The sequence below is a fragment of the Corapipo altera genome, unplaced genomic scaffold (assembly GCF_003945725.1).
Source record: "Corapipo altera isolate COAL_440 unplaced genomic scaffold, ASM394572v1 49, whole genome shotgun sequence".
Taxonomy (NCBI): domain Eukaryota; kingdom Metazoa; phylum Chordata; class Aves; order Passeriformes; family Pipridae; genus Corapipo; species Corapipo altera.
Window position 1 is genome coordinate 12574419 of NW_020884879.1, and position 18892 is coordinate 12593310.

The window sequence follows — 18892 nt, forward strand, 5'->3', positions numbered from 1 at the left end:
AACAAGCACTATGGGTACTTAACAGGAAAGAAGGGACTACAAGAGTAGTTCTTGGTTTTGCTTGTGCATTTCTCAGCTTCACTTTTAAGCTTTTTATACACATCTATCATGTTTATGACTGATTCCTATACAATCCTGTTGAGTATGGAATACATTAAGCCATCTACTTTTTGCAAGATACTATTTTCTCTCTTATTTTTATTAAGTTGCACTCAGTTTTTGCTTGTGTGATCCATTTTTTGAGCTTATGTGATAAATTGCCAGATTAATTTTAATTACATTAACATGTCACAGAGATGTACAACAACACAACAGATCTCTGGGGCAAAAATATCATTTTATTGTGTGGCTATCTGTATAGCCTGGAGTGCTGCTCAAATAAAACGTTCCTTGAAAAGAAAAAAACCCACCCAACTTTTTTAGAACCAGATAAACTTTGGGTCATAGATACAATAATATGTTAATCAGAAAAGTAACTCATTCCAAATTTGACTCCCACACAGTTACAAGTTCTATCACACTATGGGAGAAAATAAAAAGTGATGTGCACTATACCACTGTGCCACCATCTTGAGAAGTGTGATTTGAATGATCCTCTGGTCAAATATGTATCTTAACACTTATCAGAGCAAAGCTGAATAAATACATCTATCATCACCAAAACCTAAAAGAGAATGCTCATTATGCAAGTGCATTTATTAGATCTTCATTCTGTCATATTTTTTGCTAAACACTATAATGTTCACAACACACATCTCTTCCCTCCCTCTTCATGCATTTATAAATATTTAGAAAATACCTTGGTATATCATCTCTGTTAATTATCACAGCTAGAACCTTAAGCTCCTATACTATTTTCTATAGCTTTAACGCAAACTGTTTTTCGTAACTATTTGAACAATGTCTCATCTCCTTTAAAACAAAATAAAATCAGATCATTTTATACCTCTAGGGATCAAGGCATGTTACAGACACATGTACTGAATGGCTAAGTGTATTGCCAACTGTTATACACAAAATTTTAGCAAAACCACAAACAGAATTAACCTTCAGGACTTCTTCAATCTGATATTACCATCCATATGCATATACTCATTCTCAATTTTTCTCCTTAGTTTTGTTTTCTTTAAACTAATACTGCAGTATTAGTAATTATTAATTAATATGCTATTAATTAATAACATGAATAAATTTTAAAATTTCATTACAAATTTTGTTCTGAATCCTGTGTAATTATATTGTGCAATTGCTTGCAATATACTTGCTTTCAAGTTTATTTAGAAAATATTAATTTCCAAATAAACTTGAAAGCAAGTATAGATTCAATAACATACTGAAATATCTCTAATATATCTGCAGAATGTTTCGTAACTTTATTTATTCTAATGAGACTGCTGGATAAATCCTTCCTTGATGCTACAAATACAGAAGCTGTAAGAGCAAACTAACACAGGATCTTGCTTATAGAAGTATCATGCACTTGGAAAGTATTAAAGGAAATAATAGTTGCCAATATATATAAGCTGTTCTCTAAACAAGTTCAACTAGAACAGAGTAGTAGTAGCATATCACTTCTTAAGTGTAAATGGAATCCAACAATGCTTATTAATAGTGAAATAGGTGGCCTAATTTTAAGTAGTGTTCATTACCCAAGAACTTGGAAAACTTAGAAAAATCAGGACACAGTTAACTGAAAAGGGACTATGAATCAAACTTTCCAACCTATATAGAGTTAAGTAAATAATTAAATAAATAAATAGAGGATTGAAGAAAAGTAAAACATATTTTCAATATGGATCAATAGATAAAAATGTTGCAATGTATTGCTTGAGTATACACTGGAGTCTCATAAACAAGTGCAACACTGAAGTGGATTTGACTGTGTATAAAATAGTTTTCTCAGGGAAAAAGTATTTTACCTAGGGAAAAAACATTTAGGAGGGAATAATTTACATTTATTTGATAAGTTCCTATGACAATACAGTCCATTAATGCTCCTCTTCATTGTTTCTGTGAAACAGAAATATTTTATCTGTGAGTTTCCCCTACATGTGTCCAGATAATTCTCTTAATATTGCTTTTAAACTTGCATTTCAAACACAATATTAAACTTTCATCTCCACATCAAGAAAATAGTACCTAAATACAAGGAAACAAGGAAGGCTAAAAAAAAAAACAAAATATCAACCATAAAGCCCCAAACCCATATTTAGTGTAGGCTTGAAGTAACTGACATGACTTTGACATTCGAATGTTTTCAATACACACTGGTAGCCGGGCACATTAACATATGTACATACTTGAGTTTCACAGCAGGTCTTTGTGCTTTGTGTTTACCATACTAGTACACACTGAACAGTTTTCAAAGAATTATTATATATAGCCTTTTTTTCACATTTATTTCCAGAAAACATTATTTTCTTACTGCCATTTTTACCACATTCATATAACTATGCTGAATTTCTCATTCCTGAAGTATGTTCCTCTTTAGCAGAACGGGAATTGTTTATTTCTTTTCTTTCTTGTCTTCCTTGGATTGGTTTTTGACTATCTTTTTTGTTTCTTTGTCTTTTCCCACCTGAGTAGTACCATCCTTTTCACTGGCTGACTTTTTTGTAGTCTCCTTGGATTTTACATTTTTGTCTAGGCCTTTTTCCTTTCCTCTGTCTCTTTTAGCCTTGTCAGAATCTTTCTTTAATTTATTTATATCAACAGCTTTCTTGTCCTTTCGATCAGTAGCATCTTTTCCTTTCCTGGCTTTCTTTTTTTCTTCTTCATCTTTGATTTCCTGCTTCTTGGATTCCTGCTTCTCCCTTAATTTCTTGAGTGGTTCTTTAACAGCTTCTTTTACTTTTTAGTTTTTCATTTAAAAAAGAGGAAATGTTCAATAAGAGAACCATTCTTAGGTCATAAAACATCTTATGAACAACTATCTAAAAGTTTTGATCAAAATATTATTTAATGTTTGTTAGATGCCAATTTAAACTTGTAAAATTAACTTCTAGGCTTTTAGCAATTTAAACAAATTAGTTTTGACTTCTAGCAATCTCACACCATGCAGTCAGCAAGCAACCTTAGCTTATATTGCAGCTGCATCTGAATGAAGCATTAATTTAGTGAAAACCATGCCTCTATTATCTTACTAACTAACTTCTACAGAATGCTAAAACCACTTTTGTCTGTGAGCATGAAAATCACAGTAAATTTTGAATCTTTGACAACAGTATGACAGTTGCCAGTCTTATAAATAAAGTGTTATAATACAAATATATAATACAGCATTTTACTGATACTACTACCTCATATTAAGTAAAGACTTAAAAAATTTATCTGATGTACATATTTTGCAAGAATAAGACATAAGTACACAGAAATTAAGAAGAAATAGCAATGTCCCAGTGAATTAAATCAAATTCAAAAAAGTTAACTGGGTTTGACCATATTCAGTGAAATCAAAGTAATAATTGTAAATTAATTCTTACAACTTCATTTTTCAGTTATCAGTAACACTTTTTTGTTTGTTTTACTTTTTGACTTGCCTCTCGTGCTTATTTTCTCTCTTTTAATTCACACTTGGTCGTGACACAGTATCTAGATAATACATCATAAGAAAAGTCAGAACAGAAACCCTGAAATTTATGTTCAATATGTTTAATATTTAATTTTCAATACTCTCATTTTGCCCACAGTTTTGAAAAAAATTGTCAGTACCAGCAGCATTCTCCAGAATAAGGAATTTTTAATTCAATAAAATTTAAGGGTTTTTACATTAAATCTCTGTATGCAATATTTGCATTTAATTTTAAAATTAATACTCCCACATTATTGAAAAGCAATAAAGATCTTTAAATATAAACAGCTCTATTTTTATTCAGGCTTTTGAGAGAAACTGCAGTCTGCTGTGGCAAACAGCAGGTAAGTGAGATTTCTGTAACATCTGCCTCTAACCACTGTGTAACATTTCTGTGGAGTGAACAATTCAATACATAGCTTAGTCTAAAAGGAATGAATTCGTATTTCCTTCCAAATGTTTTCTGACATAAAACATGTGAAATATGTCACTTCATCATTCTCATATCGAACACTGAAAAATAACCCAAAACCCAGGAATGAATTGATAAATGACATTTATTACCATTCTTGGAAACACACAATTTGCAACCAACTTATACCAAGCACAATGTGGAACAAATGCTAAAAATTTCAACTTGGCGCAAGATGCTAAGAAAAGTCGCATTTATATGAGCAGAGAGCTTCCTTCAGTAAATGCACTTGCTTCCTCATGAAAGTTTGTATGATGAGCAAGCATGCATTTTTCACATACTGCTAGAAAAAAACACCTTAAAGTCTAAGCAATTGAACAAAGAAACTGCGTTGTTTACATAGTCCCATGCTATGATAGAGCATAACTGAGCAGATCTAAAGAGTTAAGCACCTGAAGTACATCTGGTACCTTGGTGTTTTGCTGAGGCTAATTAGCTTTTTTTGTCTTTCAACACATTTAAGACCATTATGGCCTGTTCATACAGCAGTGTAATTATAAATAAATATATGGCATAAATTGGTTGCAAGCTATCCTACTTTAAGTTTTTAGAAAATGTATAATTATCATTACTGCAATCAATTCTGCAATTAATATTAATGTGGAAGTTATTGAACTTTGCCTAAATTTCTCCTACCTCTAAGAAAGAAATAGATGAAACTATTTAAGTGCAGACTTAAGCAGAATTAAGGCGCTCTAGTCCAACTACAATAAAGTAATAGTATCATGAATTCATGAAAGATAACTAAAAGAGGATTTCACACAGAGCAAAACCTTACTTAAAAACATGCAGAATATGAAATTATCATAAACTACTTACAATCCAAACAAGACAACTGTTGTAAAAAAATATGCACAAACAAAATATAATCTCTAGTTAGGAAAGCACTCCCATTCCCATTAAATTACAATCAGTAATTAAAAAAACTTACTGAAAAACTGCAAGGATAACAGTTTGCTGCACCATTAGACAACACTTAGACACCATAGCTGGTATTAGTAACCATTATTATAAACTGCAATTGGTATTTGCAATGCACATGCATTTCATACATCATTATCTGCAAAAAGAACATTAAAAATACCTTTGAGTTTAGTTTTTTTCCTGGCTACCCCTCCTGGCTCCTCACCTAATTTGTTGCAAAATGGAAATAGGTTATGAACATATCCATGATGTTCAACAAACTTGACATAAAATTTCCCAATTTGCCACACTATGTAAAAAGCTAACTTTACATAGCACAGTGCAATGCTACAGAGAGAGGCCAAATGTTAACTCATTAGGAATAAAGGACCCTCAGTTGTAAGACCACCACAAGTACAGATACGAAAGTAATCAAAGAAAAGTACCACATTACTAGATGCATGCTACTTATGATGCTTCTTAACTCCTTGGAGCTCAGTTCTCTCCAGACAGCTGCCACGTCATTATGATCAACATGCCAGCTGATTTCTCTGTGAGGTATTTGTCAGTTCTCTCTCAAACCCACTAACTTATGTTTCTATAAAATTTTATAAATATTTTATAAACATATTAACTTTAAAGATCTTCAAGCACATAGGTATTGCAGATTACATAAATTGACTATTTTCTTACAATGAATTACAACCTATGTTTCTTTATTCAATTAAAAATAAGTGTTTTAGCAAAGGTATTGCTCAGATTCCAAAAAGCAGTTGCCATTTCATTTCAGTTAAAATATTTACTGCATTACTTCAGACTTTTTAAGATTGTTAAGACTTTTATTAAAAAAATAAATCCTATTCTCCAAAGTCAGGTGCTGCCCTCTTTCCCCATTGTAGCTAACAGAAACTGAGGGCATTCAGCATCTTGATTGTGCCTTATACCTAGTTCCACAAGAGGCATGAAGGCAAAAGCCTTTCCACAAATATAAAAAAATCATTAGTTTAATCTTTTTAATACCATAAAAAGAGACTGGATTATCACTATCATGATGCTGTGGATTAAGACCTAAATCCCACAAACACAACAATTTTAACCATAAAAATCATGCACATCGCTACCCAAAAGCCAACTAGAAAGTCAAGTTGGAAAGTCAGTGTAAATTTGTATTTTTAAATACATACATAATCTTATTAAACTAGAAGAGATATTCCCATGTCTCAACATTAGGCTTCTTATTCAGACGTATAAAGCCCCTACACTGGACACAGTTTGCACCTTGAAGTTCAGTTTCTAGAACACAATAAATGCCCAAACTGTGTCACTACATGTCAACATTTATTCTGAAAAAAACCAAAACAAACACCACCCCCCAAAAACCCCCCAAAAAACCAAAAACAAAACTCTGATATCCTACACTAAAAACAAAACAAAACAAACAAAAAGCCACAAAAACAAACAAACAAAAACCCACATAAATTTAAAAAAAGTAGCAAATAAAATCATTGTAGTCAATTTGCATATAATTTCTCTATTAAATATTTCCAAAATATCAGGCATTGACATTACGGCCAAAATTGCTTTAAAAATGGGCTAGACAAGTAAAAATACAATTTTTTTAATTATTTCCTTACAAACTCATACCTGGGAATGAAAATCTTTTTAAGCTTTTCCCTCACAGATTACCACATTGCTGGTGCCCAGAGCTCTAAAATCATTATTCAGTCTTACTACTTCTAAGCACTGCATGGAAGAATAAGTTCATGTAAAAGGAAGAATAGACTTCAACTGTTATACTACAGTATCAATGAAAATATAAACAATAAAGGTACTCAGCAAAGTTGCACAGAGCCATATTTAAATTTCCAGCTCCTCCCTTCTTTTCATACTAAAATTAAACATTCCTAGATAATTTAAGATAACATTTAAAAGCATGTATTGACAAGGAAAACTGTAAAATTTTATAAAGATCAGAGTAGACAAAAAATACCATAAAGATATTTCGAATTCTTTTAAAATAAAAGTACATGCACTACGTTGAAAGATTAAAAACACCTTGTTCACTGATTACTGATATTTCACTTCTTAAATATTCAGACAAGCAGTAATTTCCTTCAATCTGCTTTTATACAAGGAATAGCAGTAAGGTTCTCATCAAATTACCAATTCATAATTACATAAATCATGTATAGATGAAAATCTTATTAATAGACCTATTTACAGGAAAAGTATGTAAAATATTTCAAAATCTTACTACGTAATAATCACAAGAAAGAAATCCTGATGCATCTTGATCCTGCAAGGCACTACAGAACATGAAAGTAATTTGTCAGCCCCAATTAGCCTGAAGCACGGGTGCAAAAGCTTTTCAAGATAGGAATGTCCTGGAAATATGACAAAATCTGGCACCTAAGTAAACTTGTGGCAAAGACTTAGGCTCTTACAGCCTTGGGGCACACCAACCAATGTTCAGGATTTTATAAATCATGTAGTTGAACCTGTGGACCCTTATTCTAAGGTCCAATTCAAGTGTCTTTACACTTGTTTTGCGCTAGTTTTAAAGTTCCTTTTTTTTTCCACTCAATCCCACATTATAAATGTCCAGTGCTGGCAATACAAGATAAAAATATAGAATTTACAACTACAAATGTGGTTATAATGGAATGTCAGAAATTGATACTATTGGAGTCAGTGAATTAAAAAGTAGACTTCAGAGTTAACATAGCTGGATAGTTTTCCAATATTTTCCAAATAACTGCTTAAACAGTCATTCTAAAAAATCAAATACTCTGGTGAGAGCAGTTATTTTCACATAATGCTTAATAGACAACTTGGTATCTTAACTGATTCTTTGAAGCTTAAGAATATTAAAAATCATTCTTATTCTGCAACAAAACCCAGTAATTTCCTCTATTTTCCCCCATAAAAATCTTCAAGGACATTCTCCACAAATCAGCATCAAAAGACAAATATAAAAATACTACTTTTATTCAGAAAGATAAGGATTGCAAAACAAAAATTGATCGAAGCACTTTCTTTTTAAGCAGTTTCACAGATGTTAAAAGATAACATTCTCACATTTAACACTATATTGAGAAGCCTAACACATGCAAATTCTATTTTATTCATTTAATAATCCTGAAAACTTTAATAGTCTTGCTAGGCAAAAGGCTTTGCCATACAAAAAAAATCCTATAAATGAATTTCACCACATCTACCTGCATAAACCCTTTTAACCTGCAGCACTATGCAAAAAAATCTAAGCTAATTAAGGTGGCTTATCCACTTACATGTGAAAAGGAAGAGGTTACTTTGCATTTACCATAGAAAGTATACAGTCCAGGTTAGCACTAAGCAGCTGAGAGACAGAACTTGCTACCCTTCCACAATTTGTGCAACGCCTGGATAACAGGGTATAAAGTGCCAAGCTTTAAACATTAGGGCTTGTGTTCAGACTCTTGCCTTAATTCATGATGTCCCATCAAAAACCTCTTTAACCACACAAAAAATTAGCTAAAAATATTAAAATTGTAGTATTAAAAATAAGGAAATACGAATCTGTAAACCAAAACTATTATTAACATTTTTTCCTCTCCTTTTTATTTTCCTTCTCCAGAAGAACTGCAAGTCGGAAAAAGCAATCACTGTTTGCATATGCACCTGCACAAAATTATTACTATGATTCTGCATTTACATTGTGCTACATTGGAAATACAAGGTCGTCTGCTAAATAAAATAGCTTACTGACAGAAAGCTAGCACCCACTTACCTTAAACTGAACTCATTCCCTGTTTGCAGAGCGCTGGGCTTACCAAAGCCTGTACCTCTCACAAATGCAAGAGAGCTTTTTTAATTCATACAACTAGCACAAAAAAAATCCCCAACACCAAACTTCAATACATTCTCAGTACATTGCTTTAATACCTCTTGTTTATTTAACTGCCTAATTTTAGAAGAAAAATCCAGATCAGACACACGTGGCAGAAAGCATTTTTCTCTTCTGAAGTCACAGATGCTTATATTGCATCCTATGTGAGAGATGTAAGAAACCAATGAGCAAGTTTTGGCTTTATTAGCCTCATCTTGGGAAATCCATCCTAAATGACCATTAGAAAGACACTATTTAATGTATTTCATGTTGCTGTGCCATCCTTATGATAGCTGCTTATCTTGTGAAAACCAAACAGACAATATAGTACACTTCTGTCCAAAATGACTGATCTGTACACAACAGCTTTTCCCAGTTCTCAAATACTAATTAAATCAGATTTACAATACAGGTGGAGTTTTCTCTCTCCCATTTGACCATGAAATGGTCTTGTACACCTCCATCCAACTGTAACTTACAAAAAAACTGTTCTAAAAATTTGATTTCTTCTGTAGCCAGTCAATTCAGACTATTAATGCAAATTTTTGAAAGGCAGCGGTGGGGGGGGGAAAGTATTGGCAAAAAAAGTTGTTGCAATAAGAATTTCAACAGATATGCAAACAATTTACTGTTCACTTTCTTCAATTCTAAGTTATTCTACAGTAATTCTATAGTAATTCAGTTACTCTCTTCAATAAGTTATTCTATACATTATGAGCACTGTGATGTCATACAAAGCACTCTTTTACTTTCAAATTAAATACTGTTGAAGGTTGTCACAGAAATCCAGGGTTCAAAACTTCCACAAGTTGTCAGCCATTTTAGATCTATGGGTATGGTTTTTTTCCCCCATAAAGTTCTTTACATTAGTATCACAAGAAAGCAAGCAAAAGTTTATGCTACAAAGATTAATGCAGTATTTTGTTTGAAGACTGGCAGTTAAAATAGCAAACATTTACCAACACAAGAAAACGGTACAACAAATCAAACTAAAAATTTAGGTTTCAACTTCCTCAACTGATTGGAAACAATTTGTGTGGACTTACAAGCAAGAGTTGAGATACAGTTCCATTTTCCTCGTTTATTTGCACATCATACTCAGATTAACCTTCTTGCTCTTAAAATGCTTCTTTAAAAAAAAAGAATTAAAAAAAAAAAACCAAACACCAACACACAAACAAAAAACTGCCATGCTGATACAACTGAAGGTTCATCCTAATCTTATTACCATCATTACTAGCCAAGTTCTGCTTGCAATGACAACAGTTAATACATGCAAAGCAAACTCTTCTATCCCAAACTTGCAGAATGCTTTGACAGCTCCATTCACCACTGGTAAGGGTTCAGTTGTTAACTCAAGAGGAACAGCGCCAGCCAAGAATGAATGCTTCTGGAAAAAAACCCTATATTCCAGAAACTAAACACTCTAAAGTTATTTACTGTTAATATTTACCCTATTTTTCACCCTAGGTTTTTTACCCACCCCCATCCCTTCTTCTTCTCATACAAATTCTCTATTCCCACTATAATTGTTTTGGAGCAGACTTCTACAGACTTAATAAAATCAAAAAGGAACATGTATGACATGAAATCAGAACTTTCCTGGCCTGCATTTCATCTGTATCCCTAGTTAAATTAATTTACTGTTTACTGATCACCTATCTCAGTGCCTGAAGTTTTCTCATGGTTCAAGCAATTTATCTCTATTTCACTTGAAGCTTTACCAGTTTATCAATATCTATTTTAACTATTTGGTATAAACTTCATTACATAGAGTTCTTACAGTAGATGTTTCCTTCCTCTTTTTGGCTATCTAGTTCCATTACTGAAGCACCTACAGTAGAATTCAATGTTCCATCACAATGTTTTTAATTCACACTGAAAGGTATCAGTGATGAAACTCTTATTTCTAATTCAAATCTGCTTCTAAAGTTAAAAGCTCAAAAAAAACCCCAAATCAAACAAAACTACCCAAGTTTACTTATTTCCTACATCTCAGATACTTTTCAAGTTTGTTACACTTGCTAAGAAACTTTCACAAAACTACTAGCATTCATTTTTGTAATGTACGGGAGATTTTAATTTTCTTTGCCTTAAACTTCATATACCTCATTCTAAAAACCATTACATTTACATGTTTTTAACTTTTTTACATTCTAATCCTCAAATGTTTTGGAAGAAAATGTGTCTAATGATCTTATGTCTCTATTTAATTCGTAAACCTTGAGCAGCAGTATTAACAAATCACAATGCTTTGCTTGCTTAACACTAGAACTTTTTTATTACTTTTAAAAGATTGAACAGAACCTTGAGTTAGATGATTTAATGGAAGTTTTTTGAAATGGGCATGTTAAATTGCTTTAAAACTATCATGCCAAAGTAAGTGAAAATTCATTTATTTTAAGAACAGATTAAAATTTTCGCCTGCAATCACTAGTGTTAAAACTTGAGTATCAACTTCATATAGGAAACCAATAATAACTTAAGCAAAGCAGGCATAACAATAAACAATTTCATATAATTTTAATAGTAATCTGTTTGAGTACATAATTAATGTACTAAAAGGACAGCTCAATTTCAGCTTTTGATACCTGATACAAACTGCAGAACACAATTATAAACTGCCCTTTCTACATCTGTAACTTCAGGACAACAGACAGAATTCACATATATGGAAAATATTTTTGGAACAACTGTCATAAAACAGTTTCACAAGAAAAAGATTCACATTTGTAAAACTGCATTAAATACTTCAATTTATCAAGGAATAGAAGACATTAAACTCCAATTTCCAATTAGTCTTTAATATATTCCATATTACATTAGAAATACATAATCACAGCTTCCCACCTCCATAAAAGGCCCACCTTAAAACTAAAACAGATTTAGAACAGCCCTTGTGATTGACTATTAAAGAAATGACTGAAGACTTAGTTTGAAAACAGACAAATCAATGGGAATAAACCACGACAGAATATCTTCTGAATACAACAGATGTTAGTTGACTTAGAAATAAATGTTTCTGTAGAATTTTCAAGCACTTTTACATTAAGTGCTTTTCTTTGAACAAGTAAAAAGAACCTACCTGAGAAATCAGTGAATCACAAAATAAGTTATTTATTAAAATTATATTTCACAAGAGAATTATCATTGTCATGTCTATATTAAAGAACTAACATGAATATGTATTTACAGAATGCAGTCATGCTAGAATACTTTACAATCAAAGCTGTTACAAAATGCTTCAGTTAATGTTTGCTAGAAAGACAAATGTTACAGTGTTAACAGTAGAGGTTATTACACTTAAGCTTTGTAAGTTTTGTGCATAAAATGCACAAATTGAAGCACATACAGAAACCAACTACACAGCCACAGATACATGTTTTATTCTAAATATTTACACAACCACATAATATGTGTCATCCTGTCACAAAAATGGAAAAATCATTGAAAGGCTTTCAACTACTGAAACTGCATAGCATGGATGACTTTAGTTCAATCTTTACAGCATCCATTTGGGAGGTTCCCCTCAATGTCATAAATTCTTGTTATATTAAGATGATTTCATGGACATTTTCAAAAGCCAATCAAATTAGTCTCTCAGTCTCACTGGTTCTGTAAATCCAAAATAACACAAGTCTTTTTTCCCTGAACCCCTTCATTCTGTGACGTACCATCAACATCATCTGCAGCTTCGCTTTCTTCTTCTTCTAGTATTTCAAAAGGAGTCAATACATCATAGAGAAATGAGAGAAAGCCATAAAACCAATCAGAGCTTTCCTCTGCTAAAATATTAAGGACTTCCTCAAGGGAATCAATATTTTCATTACTGCCATCTTTGGTCAGGCCTACACAAGAATAGAGGAAAGAGAGAGAGAGGGAAGGGGAAAAAAGAGACAGCAGTTAGGTGGAAAGAGGAAACTGCAAAAGGAGGATCTGTGAAAGATATCTGATGTCACAGACATCAGTCTTTACAGGAATGCTAATTAGGAAACAGAAAGATGTTAAGAAAGTTGAATCTTTCCAAGTATAGACTGCAATTTGGGCAACAAACATGCAAAACATTATGCCAGAATCTTATTTAAAAAAAAAAGTGGAAGCTTTGCTTTGCGTTCTTCCTTGTCCTAAAACTAAACCCATTTATATTCAGTTTTCTTGCCACATCATTTACCTTTAGTCAATTTTTGTAATAGTAATCTTCCACTACTTTAAAATCACCCAATTTGTCTTTTTTTATTTTTTAAACCATCATGTTCAAATTTGAGAGCTTGCAACTCATAGTTGAGATAACATTTTAAAGCAAAGAGTATATAACCAAACTTGTCACAAATGTACTGTTAAGGATAACAATCTACCATGCAGAATTTTTCATTTTGTGTAGAAGTGAGGATTCTAATTGCTGGGGTGGGGGGGAGGAGCTGTTTTGCAGTTTGTTTGCTTGTTTGGGTTCTTTGACACGTTTCTCAATCATTTTTGTCAGTGACACATATTCCACATGATATACTTGGTCCTCGGGAATTATTTCCAAATCTGAGGATATAGAGAACACCAGACAGAAATGAAAAGGTAGCCAGTAGAAAGGGCATATGTTTTGTTATACAGAAAATCTAAAGCAGGGTAAAGAGTTTAAGTAGAGATGGTCAGAACAGCAAAGAAAGAGCTTGTCACTGCTAAACTCCTTAATACTAGAAGTTGCTATTTAGGTTACAAGACCCACTGATCTAACTGGCATTTGTAAAATACAAATAAGCCATGAATAATGCTTTTTTCCCACTTCCTTTCTTTTGGTTGTTGGATTTTTGTTTTAGGATTTTTTTTGGTAGGGTTTTTGGCTTTTTTTTTTTTTTTTCCTTGCTGGGGTTTCTTTGGTTTTTGGGTTTTGGCTTTTTTTTTGGGGGGGTGGTTTTTTTTTTTTTTTTTTAATTAAAATCCACTGGTTTACAGTTATTATTAAATAACATTTCAACTTTTCCATTCTGGGAAAAGCACAGCAGAATGACCAGGCAATGACAGTCAATTACTGGTATGCTTTAAAGCCAAAGAGGGAGGAATTTCCCACACTTTTAACCAGAACAAACCTTCTTTTGTGTTAAAAGGACAAGAAGAAAAGTGAGCTAAGGGTGAAGACAGATTGTTGAAACAAAGTTAAGTGACCATGTTGCACATGCAGACTACAAAGCAATATTAGATGCAGGTTAATGACACATTCAAGATAGAGAAGTTCACGGCAGAGACATTAAACACTTTTTAAAACATTTCTCTTACAGCACATAGTGAAAGTATCAATGATAATTCTGAGGAAACTTCCAAGTCCATGACATTCCACATCCTTGTAACCGGATGCCCAGAACCTCTGCTTGAGTGACCAGCCATTCTCTTTAACTTTTCACTGGATAGCCCAAAGGTTTAAAAATGACTGAATCCAGGAAGCAATCAAGGTAATATAAATATCCCTCTCCAACTTCTTCCATGGCTTAGTTCTATAAAAATTAAATTTTATAAACAACTTTATGCACAGTAGTCAGTCATCATTCTAACTTGTTTTCAAAATTTGGATCAAGCAGGACATAAAGACATAAACAAAAGTAAGGATATTTACTGAAGAATGAAATCTCAATTTAAGAATGGAAACCTGAACCAAAAAAAAAAAAAAAATTAAGAAAAAATTAAAATCTAAGTTACAAACACAGAATTATAAATATTTGTGTCATTCTATTCTGTCAGAATCTGGCATAAAAACCAAAACCACAAAAAACTCTGTATTACTCCCCAAAGATCTCACACTAAAGATACCATTTCTGTAAGCACATAAAGAATCACAGAGATGCCCCTGTTCTTGCACTAAGTCAAGAATAAGACTCTTGGGCAATTACCTTACAGCAGCATATTTTCTTTGACAAGATTAGGACACCAAAGGGAACCACAGAAACCGGGAGAATGTGTCTTAACAGCCTTTGCAATTAATACTCAAACTATTTTTCGTCTTCACTTGCACCCATAATCAAGAACTGCTTTTCAAAGTAAAAACTCACATACTAATAAGCTCACATAAGCATCCTAACAAGTGTCTGGAAATGGTGACAAAAACTTACCATTCAACTAAGTAGCCCCACTATGAGTCACTAGCAGTGACTCACAGGGAATAAATACTTTATTTCAAGAGAAGTTTTTACATCACAATTTCAATTAAAGTGATCAAAGGTGTCAAAATCTTTCTCACTTCAATAGTGTTACCACAAGCAATGGGGCAGAGGGTTTGCCTACATGCATTTAACAAGACAAAGCCTTCCTTCTCCTGCAAACATCTTTTATGAGAATGAGCACAAGCAAGCCTTTAATATTTGAAGCTGCTACAGTAGAACATGAGAAAAGTGGAGAAGAGAATGAAACTTATCCTAAATAGCTGAACTGTACAAAAATAATTCTTTTTAACTCCTATCACATTATCACAGATTTTTTGAATGTGCAGTCTTGGTGCAACTGCCTGCAAACATATTTTTCTACTAGAGATGAACCAGGGGAAAAGAAGTTAGTTTACCTCGATTATACTGCTTACTACCTACTCTCTGTTTGCTGATACACTAGGGTGGGATTTTTCCATTTTCTGTGTAGCTGGACTACTCTGAACTAAATGTGCAGGAACAATATAGTGATGGCTTTCTGTAGCTGCAGTTCCATAACTGTGCTAACCGCTGTACCCATTTAAGCAGAATTTCTCAGGGTATTGTTGCTTGTTAAAAGGGGGTGAAGTATAAAAAAAAAAAGTCTTGGCTCCAAAAATACTAATACAACAGACTTTGGTACTCCCTATACATGCCGTTTTTTGGTAATATTACTAAAGACATTGTTTTTCTGTACTGAGTTAAAGCAAGTACATAAGTATAACACTCCTCTGAAGGCTAATACCCTTCAAAGAACAATCGGGGAGAAAAGACAAAAAGTGGGAAGAGAAGTACTGAAAACAGCAGCCTTCAAAGAAGCAGAGTATGAAGCCTCTCTTCCCATTACCAAAGGAATTCAGCAAAAAGAACCTCACAAATACCTATGAAAAAGACAGAATCTGCAAGACAATGTCAGAATAGCTTCAGAATGTTTGAATTTTCACCATGGATATTTTTTTATAAATGCTACAATACTAACTCCACAAATACCTGCCGTTGGTTGACTGCTAGGGTTTTAGGTGGTTTGTTTTTTGGAGTTTTTTTCACTTCTCTTACCTGGGGGAGTGGGGGAAGTGAGGAAGAACACACTTCTTGCACACTCTTTTTAAAATTACACAAATACCTGAAGAGAACTTAATCATCAAACCTCCTTTGATTCCAACAAATAAAAAGAAAAGACCCTATCACATCTTATACAAACAAACAAAATAATGAATTTTAATTCTTCTATTTAGGTATGCCCAAGTAGTACAGAAAACTATTAAGTTATCAGCTACTAAACCATCCTTTAAAATATAAAATAAACTCATGCTAGGAGAAGCATTTCTCAAAATTAAATTAACTTAAAAGGTATTTACCATTAACATGAAATTAAATCTTGAAATTTGCAGTGAAAACTAAACAGTTATGGAAGCAGACAACATTAAACCATTGTGCATGCCACAATTTCAATATACACCACTAGTGCCGTAATGGCTAAAGAACAAAAAAGAAAAAAGCATATGCATTCCTATCATTAAACATCAAACTGCAGTAACTCCTTTTTTAGCAGAGAAACCATTTGCTGCTAGGGCAAGTCTGACTCAGAGAAAAATCCCAGAAAGTAATAAGCCTTCAAACACAGCACATGTACTAATAAAATCCCCACAAAGAGAAGGAGTTATGCATTTAATAATTAGACAATTACCCTAATATAGCATATAGCTTACTATATGGTTTTCTTTACTACAAAGACTTAACTCTATAAAGAAAATTCCTTAAGAGGGAATCCAGTTTTCTAGTTTCTGCATCAATGAAATAATTTCAGTCTGCATAGTGGTGTTCATTTTTTAGTTCATATTAAATTTTAAATACAGTAACTTATTGGAAATTTACATGCTAGTTATTAGAAAAAATATTTTTTACATTCATAACTTTATCAGTGTCACAAAACTTCAAAATTTATCATTTCTTTTGTACTGTAGAAATTATCATCAAGTTTAAGTGAGATTAAATAATATTTCTAAGCAATTATTCAAAAGTAATAAAAATAAATTTTATCTGTGACCTTTTAATGTCACGTTTGAAGTATAAGGTTTAAATGCGTGATAAGACAAGCTTATAATAGAAACACTTCCACGTACTGGCAGAATTCCCAGCTATATCAAGCTGCATAAAACAGAGATGTAACAAAGCAGCAGAATGTTCCTGGCTACCACCCTGGCAATCTGAATCCAACCAATAGGACCCACAAGAAATGGATACCTCCCTTCTATACGCTACATAACAGATAGAGAAAGACTAGGATGATAACTATATGAAATGTTACCCTTATTCACCCCTAATAATTAATTAACACTTAATCTGTGGCTCTGAAGCCATTCAGGGCACTGGAGATTCTTTGGAGTGCCTCTCACATTCACACCACTGCAAACTGGTTCCGAAATTTTGACTACGTGGGTTTTATTTAAACCATGACGGAATTAAACAACACCCTCCAAAGACTTGCTTATTCCTCCAGATATAAGTAGGAAAAAATAATCTGATGATAAACTGATTTTTATGGAGTACAAATTTCAAATAGCAAACCATAACATCCTAATATACTACTGATAACTTCTATTAGTTTGATACATTCCACTTTGTCCTCTACTCAAGCTATTATTTACTCTGATGGTTTTTTTGTTGTTTTATTTATTTGTTTAATTTGTCAGGTTTGCGTGCTCAGAATAGGTGTACATTTGAACAAACCAATGAAAGAAAATTACACTTTCTAATTTCAGGTATGCAAGAACTATCTATCCAATGCTTCATTGTGAAGCAGAAGATGGTAGTGTTTTAAAAGATGTAGGTAGAAGAGCAGCATCATGAAGTATGTCTAGTGACTGAAATTTCCCTTTGAAGATACACAGCGAGCAGAAAGACATTCTCACAAATTAAAAGGTACAGAAGCTTAAACTCAGTGTTGCAATGTCAAAGAAGAAAAATTCATGTCATGTACTATTTCCGAAGGGCAAAGAAAATGAACAGACTTCTGGAGAATTCAGAATAGAGGAAAGACAGTACAAAAATACACTACACAAACAGTCATCTAAGAAGCACAAAGGCATGTTCAAAGTCATTGTAAAGTGGGCCTGGCTTAAAATGTTAACATAAACAACGTTTTAACTCTTGAAACATCCTAGATCCTACATCTGATAAATTTACTAACAATCACCACCATCTTTCAACAGTCAGTACAGCAGCAAACACCTAATTTCAAAATCATCCTGTAAGTAATTAAACGCTTTCCACTTACATTGATATATTAGGAGAAAACGAACAAAAATTGCTATAAGTTTCACAGCCAATCCTACAACTTCCATTAAGAAAAAACCTATCAAAAATAAATCAATTTAAGTTCTCCAATTAGAAAAACAAAAACCAGAAATACTGTTTTGATATCAAAAAAAGCCAAACTTGAACATGCCAACTGAATTATATAGATTATTCCATCTGTATTTGTACTTGCCTAGCAATACTTTAGCATCTTCCACATCAAAATCTCCATCTCCATCAGCATCATAAATCCCAAGTTTGCCTAGGAGCGCAAAGAGAGGAGGAAAAGACAATTCAGACATTTGTTTCCAACACAGTGTTTTCAATGTGCAGTGACTGTCAGTGCTAGATTGTTACCATATGTTTTTTAACAATTTATGTGAACTCGTAACCACATTTTATATTTCCTGGAAAATACTACAAATATTTCAAGTTCCGTTCTGTATCTCCTAGATTTGAGACTGAACACGAGTTTTTTTTCTGCACGTTCTGTAATTGCACACTTGACATGAACATGCTTTGCTTAGAATAAAATTTAGGCTCCCAAGGAATGTTCAACATGTTTGAGGGAAAATAAATAATAAAACAAAAATCAATCAAATAATCAGCATTTGTTTTCT

At 32.8% G+C, this 18892-nt stretch overlaps 1 protein-coding gene across 14 annotated transcripts in view; it reads right to left on the minus strand.

The window, feature by feature from the left end:
- The window catches only part of ASPH (aspartate beta-hydroxylase), a 111668-nt gene that overhangs the window by 74725 nt on the left and 18051 nt on the right, over positions 1 to 18892 (minus strand). For all 14 annotated transcript variants that reach the window (XM_027638632.1, XM_027638640.1, XM_027638646.1 and 11 more), the window contains one exon: positions 18466 to 18534. In XM_027638632.1, the coding sequence (XP_027494433.1) occupies positions 18466 to 18534 (69 nt within the window). The remainder of the gene's footprint in view (positions 1 to 18465; positions 18535 to 18892) is intronic.